Source organism: Atta cephalotes (assembly GCF_000143395.1).
Source record: "Atta cephalotes unplaced genomic scaffold scaffold00058, whole genome shotgun sequence".
NCBI classification, from domain to species: Eukaryota; Metazoa; Arthropoda; class Insecta; order Hymenoptera; family Formicidae; genus Atta; species Atta cephalotes.
In genome coordinates this window covers 487,158-496,459 of record NW_012130122.1, presented here as the reverse complement: position 1 = coordinate 496,459, position 9,302 = coordinate 487,158, and the positions used below count along the sequence as shown (strand labels likewise).

The 9,302-nt window shown below is 26.4% G+C and overlaps 1 protein-coding gene and 1 pseudogene across 1 annotated transcript; one reads left to right on the top strand and one right to left on the bottom strand.

The window, feature by feature from the left end:
• Positions 1 to 1,181: 1,181 nt before the first annotated feature.
• On the bottom strand, positions 1,182 to 2,568 carry LOC105623510 (rRNA-processing protein FCF1 homolog). The gene is made up of 5 exons (XM_012204903.1): positions 2,521 to 2,568; positions 2,054 to 2,136; positions 1,893 to 1,964; positions 1,436 to 1,745; positions 1,182 to 1,325 (listed from the first exon to the last, which is right to left on the bottom strand). Exons 1-5 carry the CDS (start codon positions 2,566 to 2,568, stop codon positions 1,182 to 1,184), a joined length of 657 nt encoding a protein of 218 aa, XP_012060293.1.
• A 1,413-nt stretch (positions 2,569 to 3,981) lies between these two features.
• Positions 3,982 to 5,790, top strand: LOC105623509 (annotated as a pseudogene).
• The last annotated feature ends 3,512 nt before the right edge of the window (positions 5,791 to 9,302 follow it).

Sequence of the window (9,302 nt, the reverse complement as noted above, 5' to 3'; positions counted from 1 at the left end):
TTTTTTTAACTTTAACGTTTTAATTAGTTAATACCCAACTCTGATAATAAGATATATTACAACTTTTTTTTATACGCAATAATATTTGCCAAGAACTAAAATACTCAAATTTGAGTAATTATATCTTTTGCAAGAAAAATTCGTTATAAGATTTCATAAAGAGATTGATATGCAATATTGCATTGCATCCGATCATTTTTCACGTAGGTATAGAAAATCGCTGGTAATCGAGCATGATTGCTTTTCGTCATAATCTTCTCGGAAATAGAGAGTAAGAAATTGGCAGAAATGTCCTAACAATTTATTTTGCCTCGCCATAAATATGCACCGATCATTTCTCACGTGAAATGTCCCCATTTGTGGCCTCACTTACGAACATTATTAAAAGATAAGCAAATAAAAATTTTTTTTGAATTTTATAATGTTATAATTATTCGTGTTTACAAAAATTAATTTATAAGTATCACAAATATAAATTTATTTTAATTCATATATTGAAATATTTTACAGGATGTACTTGCAAGTACATATACGTTGCATTAATATAAATATTAAATAATTAAATTTCTTCTATAAAATTTTTGAAATATATAGGCACGCGCACATAAATGTATATTTAAAAAAAAAATATATATATATATTTTACTTTAAAATTAATTTTTTAAAATTTTTTATTAAATTTTATAGATAATTATTCCAGAGAAAATTATTTAGATCATAGAAATTTGTTACTGCTGTTAATATAGAGAAAGTTGCTATTTTTGTAAAAAATTTATTTTTGTAAAAAATTTGTTGGACTATTATATAAAAACTAAGTCAAACAAAAAAATAATCATAACAATAGTTATATTTAATAAAATATCTTATTAATACTTATAATAGAATTTGATAAAATTCTGCAAAATCAGTACAGAGGAAATATTTGTTGTATCTCTTTTTTTTACTATATCGCGTAAGCTGGATAATATAACCTGTACATAAATAAACTATCACTTTATTAATGACAAAACAATATTTCTATCTGTTAATTTTCTAAAAAAAATAAATAAAATAATTAAATTTTCATTTGAATAAATAACATATCAATATGGTACATATTTTATTAATAAAGTGTGTATCTTTGTGTGTACATGTACAAGAAATAACCATTAAAAAAAATTGATTTAAAATAAATTTTACTCTTATCTCTTGGGTGCACCATAAGCATCCGGCATTCTTTCTATTGTAAATCTATGCTGAGATATGTACATTATTGGTACACCTGGTATCTTTCGAATTCTTCTTTTCAAATCTTTATCATTTGTTGCAACAATATAACATTTATGCTGAAATAACAATACAACGTACATTTTTTATTTATACCAATCGCAATTAAGTAAATTTATATTGTCAAAAAAATTTTTTAACATAATAAAATTCTGTAGTCTATACTTACTTGTGTCACTCTGTTTACAAGACAATCATCTGCATAGGTTCCTTTATGCATACATTTTAATCTTTCGAATCGTGGATCCTTGATAATTTTCAATGCCAATTTATATTTCTGTCCAAGCTTCTCTAACTCACCCATTACACAATCGGTTATATATGGTGTACACTTTGCATAAAGGCATTCCATCATGTTCTCTATTATATCTAATTTATTTTTAATAGAAAAGTTAATAAAGTTTGTGTCAATTAAAATATGATACGGTGGTCCAAGTTGTGTGTTATACTGAAAGAATAATGCAGAGGATTGCTGTGGCCTGAAAGAAAAAAGAACTATAATTCAAAGTATAAAATGTTTTATAATAAATAATTATTTTATAATATAAATGCAAAAATATTTATATCAAAAATAGTATAATATAGTATAATATAGTATATGTTCATTTATAAGTAACATTACTTACGTTTCTGTAATTTTTATTTTAGTCTTATCTTCTTTCGGAGTTTTCTTTGATGGCAATCGCTTTTCTGGCTTTCTATAAAAAAAAATTCATTTTTATTTTTTTCATAATTTATAAAATAATAACAATGATTTGTCAAAAATTATATGAGACATTAAACTTACATTCGTGAATCACTCAGACTAATCATCCTTTTCATTTGAGCAAATCTCTGCATTACAACTTTTCGCGTTTTCTTATTTTTCCCCTGTAACATAATTTCAGCGAGTGTTATTGTACAATGTGATTTAACAACATGGTTATATTATCATTAAATTATGACAATACATTCATTTAAATTAAAATTCATTTAAATTACAATCGTATTTTTATCATATTAAAGATTTGGAGGTTATCAATATAACTTCCAAAAATATAAAATTAAACAATCAAATATATATATATTTGATTGTATATATATATATATATATTAACAATAATTAAAAAAAGGTCTTACCATTATTCCTTATGGACGTTTTCTGATCAATCACTCACTCCAATCAATTTTGCATGAAAATCACTAAGCACATGCAAACATTGCAAATGACAACGATTAGGATTAGGTTAGAATTAGGTTAGATCCTCTACTAACTAGTAAGTCTGGAGTCTGAAGCAGTCTGGAGTTCTCGCTATCAACCATGAATCAATCAATCATGAAACTTTATCTCTAGGATGGAAAATGAAAAGTGAAAAGTTTCTCCATTAATTTCAATGGTAAAAATTTTCACTTTTCATCCTAGGGATAAAGTTTCATGATTAATATCCATAGAAAACGGAAAAACAATGACAAATCAGAACTCGACTGGTAAGTGGTACATACAAAAAAACCGAAATTGTCGACTATCAGGGCAAGTTCTGATTAGTTGCTGCTTTTCAGTTTTACGAAGATATGTTCCAAAATTCATTGCCAGTGCTGAAAATGTTAGTATGTGTAACATAAACTGTACATTTTCAGCGCTGGCAGTGACTTTTGGAACACAGCCTGCTTTTTCGTCAAGGTGTGAACGCGCCCTAAAGCGGGGAGCACATACTCTTGTATAACATATAATGCATAAGAAATTGAACTAATCAAAGTCTTTCGTTTTTTCTTTTCATGAAATAAAGAACTCTGATTGGTTCAATTTCTTATGCCTCATGTGTTATGCATTATGCAAAAGTCTGTGCTCCCCGCCGAATGAGAGGTGAATACTTAACTGTGATTAGTCAATTCTTACAGATACGGCATACGGTTATTATGGCCAATATAAACGCTCCCTTTCAGCATGTCAGAGAGAAACTTGAGAGAAGTCATGCCTTTTTTCTGTTACCGTCAAAATCGCCCGTACACTACCATTTTCTGTTTAGGAACTATGTGATTACAGGATAGAAGCGTGTCGACTATCTTTCGAAAGATAATCTGTACGATATTGTCTCACTGTGTAAGAAATTTACTAGATATAGACGTAACAGAGGATGTTTTTCAATAACGTATACGTAACGCAATGTAACACTGTGTCTTACACAAAGTTTTTCAACTATAACATAGTGTTACACTGCTTGACACAGTAAAAAGCTAAGTATGAGTGTGTAAAATATATCAATGTCATCAACTTTTCAAAAAGTTATTTGGTAGCCATACTTATTTTGTATAATAAAATTTTGTATAATAAAATTTTGTATAATAAAACCTTCAAAAATCGTCAATTCTGAAAAAATTATAACTTAAATCTAAATAAAAATCATAAATCTATTATTGATATGCTAAATATAATTATAAGAATAGAATGGAAGACTGCAATGCATTCTGGTGTTACACTATGAAACTAAATTGCGTTCCAATAAATATTTTACATAGTGGAACACAATGTCATGTCTCTGTATCCTAACTAAAAAATAGCCACAGATACCAACAGCGTCAAGGCTGTGTGGCTCAGTGGCAGAACGAAAATTTACCAAATTGGAGGAGAAAAGGCCTGGGATTGAGACTACTCTATTATTCTCTGTTGTCGTCAATTGTTTACAACTGGCAGTGAATATTGGAACGCTCCAATAAGATCAAATGTATTGACAAATAATGAGACAATGCAATGATATTCTTTCTCATATGATGTTCGATGAAAAGCATTGCAATGGTCTGGTACTCTGCGATAAACTCCTGCCCGTCGAAGTACTGACAAAGATTCTCTTTTATGTCGATTGCAAGACTGCAATGAACTGCCAATTAGTGTGCGCTAGCAGATGCTGATGAATTATGTTTGGTACAAAAAGATTAATCAGATTGTGGCTAAACCATTTCCCTGGGACGATAACATGCCCTGGTCTGTATTCTATTTGATATGCACGAAGAAGTCATATGGGAGAAATTTATTGAAGAATCATTCTGGCGCAAAAGGCATGGGTTACAGGTCTAAATTGGCGTTACAGAACTGGCAATCAAAACTGGCATTCTTGGATCGAGCGACTACCTTTTTGTGTATCAAAATCAGATAGTGTACAGTATAATCTCACAAAATGTAGATTTGGAAGATGAGGGAATTCATCCATATATTATAGATACATATCGACCAACAATAGTGGTATTGTCAAATTTTATGATAAAAAATATATATGTAGGGGGAAACCGAGTCATTATGGGTCATTGATTGTTTAACGTAATCTAGAAATGTTTAATACTACTGATACTAGAATACGACTATTATTTCGTTGCCCATATTTTTTATCTGGGTGACAGTGATTAAATTCCATTGTATCGAAAAGCATCAGTTATTAATGATTTTCGTAGTGCAATAGTAACTTTTTAACCACATAAAATGTGTTAACTCTACTGACATAGATTACTATAAAATAATACAGAAAGTATATATCCTAAAAGAGCCATTTATACTTCTAACAATTAATTTTATTTTATTGGAATAAATTTTTTTATTAATGTTTATTTCTCATTTATTTTATTAATAATTTTCTATTATTTTCTGTATTATTTAATAATTATTAATTATAATCATATTTTATTGTATTAGTAACTAAAAATGTATAAGTTAATTAAAAATATTTTTCAACTTTCATCGTTACTTGCATAATTTCTATTTTGTGTGTGAGGGTACTTATAGTACCCTGAGTATGAGACATCATGAGTCATTTCTTAAAAAATATATTTTAATTTTTTTCTTAAAAATTAATAAATATTTACTAAATATACTTATTATTAAATTTTAAAATATACATTATGCTTTAATCATTAAAAAAATGTGTATATTTAGAAAATTTTTATATTTAGATGTACTTTTAAGATACTTTTGAATTTTTGTGACTCAGTCTGGGGTGTCCCCAGTCTCTTGTATGTATATATGGCATATGTAGAAATCATATACAATTGTAGATTATACATGTTATATATAATACATGTAGGTAAATGAATGAATCAACTGTCGGGGAGATCATTCATCAGTGAGTTATGAGTTGACAGTTGAATTAATTGACAATCAACAATAAACAAGTAGAGCAATTTTACATTATGATATAAAGAGAGAAGAACAGAATCAATGGCTGCAAGTAAATATCTATAAAGTAATTCATATAATAATTCACATTTACATATGAAAATTTAAACATAATCCCAGATAACATGCATGTCGTATAAGCTATCTAAAAGACATCTTTTAAATATTTTGTGCAACATAAATGTTATCTGGGAGAATACATTTCTTCAATTTACATTTTATTGTATGCTGTTTCGCAGTTTTCACATACATTTGAAGACTATGCAGTTGGTGGCAGAAAGATATCCTTTAAGCACGGTGAAATAAATGGTTTAAAAATGTCTAGAACATGTGTTTCTGTGAAAATTCCTGAAAAAGTTTTCATTCTTTCACAAGCTGCGTGATACAATAATACAATCGGTTGAATATTTTCGAGCAACGTACACAGAAAATACTACGTACGAATTCCATACTTTCAACTATATTGACACAAGTCAACATAAACCTACATAACTAAAATGCATTACAATGTCGAACGCAGCTAATGTTCTACATTATATAATCTGTAAATACTAATCACAATAATACGGTCAGTATTTATTGGTCAATATTATTGATCATGTGAGAGATCTATGATATAACGTGCTTCTTCCAGAATTAGGGAGTTTTTCAAGAAAAGGCTTTCCGGATTAAAATTTATATAAATAAGAAATATATGTTTTATAAAATATTATTTCTTTTATTCATTTTACTGTCAAGTATTGTCTGTATAAGCAATTCTTAACACATTAATGCCGCTTCTTAATAAAGGTATTTACATTATGTATTATATATCGTTTGTTTATATAACATTAACCTTTATTAATTACATTAATAATTAATAATTCAATAATATTTATTCATTTTTTCTTGCAAATAATAATGATTATTTATGTAACATTTATATCAATAGATTTTTTTTACTTGTACAATTTTGTACACTTGTGTAAGTTTTACAAATCAAAAGCACATTACTGCTCAAAAGTATTATACTTGTCTCAATTTTTGTACATATTTTTTTTATATGCCTAAATCGCATTCTAATTCTACTATAGGAGATAGAGTGAGCAAATACTTTTAAGCGATATTGTATCCATATTTATCAACATAAAAAGGAATATCCAGTTTTCCGATTATATCAATGATTTATGTATTTTATGTTCATGAATAGTACTGTATTAGTCTTTTGGATATTTGCACGTGTCATTATCCAGTCAAAATACATGCGTACATTTTTTTATTAAAATTGTCGCATACTAATATATGAGTATAAATTATTTCTCTGTTTGTTTACTCGTCATTTAGACATTTAAGATATTAATCTCTCATATTATACACGAGTTGTCATTAATAACTGTAATTCGATTTTAATATGTATTTAACAACACATTCGCACACACCAAAGAGTAGTTTTGCCTCTTAAGCACAAAAAATTCGTTGAAGAGAAACGAAGATACGTAACACTCACTATTGTAAGCTTTGATATGCTTAATCAAAAAACTTTGCATCTCATATAGATTTATTTACCTCGTTTTAATAACAAATCTCCTATCTATCTCCTTAAAAGAGTTATGCTGAATCTTCCATCTGAATGCAATGTATCAGATGATATCTGGGATTCGAACTGCAATTTAACATTTTCGTAATGTTTTTGGACTTCGTCAAATCCCATTCAGGATATTGTTCTGTAAATTTTTCGTCCTAGTATATAAAGTTTCCAACTTTTCGTGATGTGTGAATACGTGATATGAAATCCAAACCATATTCTTAATATGATATAAACTAAAAGTTGTATTTTGTTTTGCACGAAAATTAACACGTACCGCAAAATATTACAAAAAAATTGAATCCCGAATATTTTCCAATCGAATAATTTATACTCACATAATGTAAGTGAACTCCTATTTTACCTAATACATGCCTACCTAGCGTTTATAGACGCATAAAATATGTATCATATGATACTATTTATAAAAATTCATTTAATTGCGATATATATATATCGACGTATACATGAAATAATAATTCTGAGAAATTGTTTGGTCATGCTTTGTACAAAGTTATACTATTTATCTTCTTCTTTGTACATCATTTGTTATATTAAAATATTAATTGAATTATTATACTTGAGACTTTCTATAAATTTAAGTATGTATGCGAAAATCTGACTTTTATCTATGTGCAAGATAAAATTTAAAGTTAACAGAGCACATAAATAATTCTACATTTGAGAAATCAAATAATTTTAGATATATAAAAGGAACAATATCTTTTTTTTTACTTGATTTTTTTAGATGCAATTTGTAGATATAAAATGTAACTATACGGTGTTAGATATAAATAATTATTATTAATAGAGAATACTTTTATTACAGGTACACTAACTGAGAGATCTTTTTCTCTTAAGAGAAATACTTTTTGATTTTTTTATGTGTGTGAAATATACAAGATAGCAAAATATCACACATTCCATTTATTTATCAAATTTTTAAGCTTTAGTAATTCTATATCATTTGTGTACTAATTTTGTTAAAAATAAATTTATCATATATAAATCTATGACAGTTTTGCACCATTTTTGTATACATGACGTATACTGTATAGAATCCAGCTTTTTTTATAATATAAAAATCATTTCTATAAAATTTCGTAAGTTTTTACATTTTTTTAAAAATAAAAAATATCAATATACCTCTTTTTTACCTGTTCTGTAAATTTAGTTTTAAAAAATCTAAATTTATATCTATATATCTAAATTTATATCTATATATCTATATAACACTATATCTATGTATCACTGTATATATAATATCACATTAAAGATACATGACGTATTGACGAATAGGCAATATAAAAATGCTCTAATAAAACAAACTTTTCTTTATGTTCATACTTCATACTTTCGACGAAATGAAAGAATTCGTACTTCAGAAATTGTAACATACATTACAAACGCTTATGAATGTGTGATAAGAAATAATTATATAATTAAAATTGTAAAGAGAAAGCTCAAACATTTCAAATAACAATATACAAAGGAAAGAGCTACAAACCAATGACAATTATATACATTAATAGAAAAGATAGAAACGTTTGTTTATTAACTTTTATATAATTGTCATTGGCTTGCAGTTCTTTCCTTTTTATATTGTTAAATAATTATATTTCATACCAAATAGTATGTAATAATATTTTTACATACCAAAAAATATAAAAATCTGACAACTGAATGTTTGTAACAAATATTACTTGTTATATATGTATAATCACTATGATATTTTTATCATATATCAAAAATTCGCTTTGTTTTGCTTTCAGATGCACATTATAATCCATATTTTAATTTACACATCGTGTACTTATCAATTAACAGCACCAACGAAAAGTGTACAAATTACTATTTTAAAGAAATAAAATTTTTTGGAATATTCAATTAGTCATTTTCATCATATGATAATGAAATATGATTTCACATCATACACATGCCCAAAAATTTATATTTTATTGCAACTTTAATATGATATTTAGATTTTAAACCAATTCCAATTATTTGTAACATATTACTATTTCTAATTATTCCTAACTAAACATTTTCAATTATATTGTAAACTTTCATCAAACATAATTTTTCCAAAAAAAATTATTGTATATAAGTAATTTGTTACGTAATATTTTTTCATTACAATGCTATCAAATATAAATATGTATACATATACATGTTATGTATGTATGTATGTATGTATGTATGTATGTATGTATGTATGTATGTATGTATGTATGTATGTATGTATGTATATATGTATGTATGTATGTATGTATGTATGTATGTATGTATGTATATATATATATATATATATATACTAGTAATAATACTAAA

Coding starts and splice junctions, on each gene's coding strand:
- LOC105623510 (XM_012204903.1), bottom strand. CDS start 2,568: ATGGTTGATAGCGAGAACTCCAGACTGCTTCAGACTCCAGACTTACTA. Junction 2,137..2,520: donor TTCAGACTCCAGACTTACTA/GTTAGTAGAGGA, acceptor ATTATGTTACAG/GGGAAAAATAAGAAAACGCG. Junction 1,326..1,435: donor TTGTAAACAGAGTGACACAA/GTAAGTATAGAC, acceptor TTGTTATTTCAG/CATAAATGTTATATTGTTGC.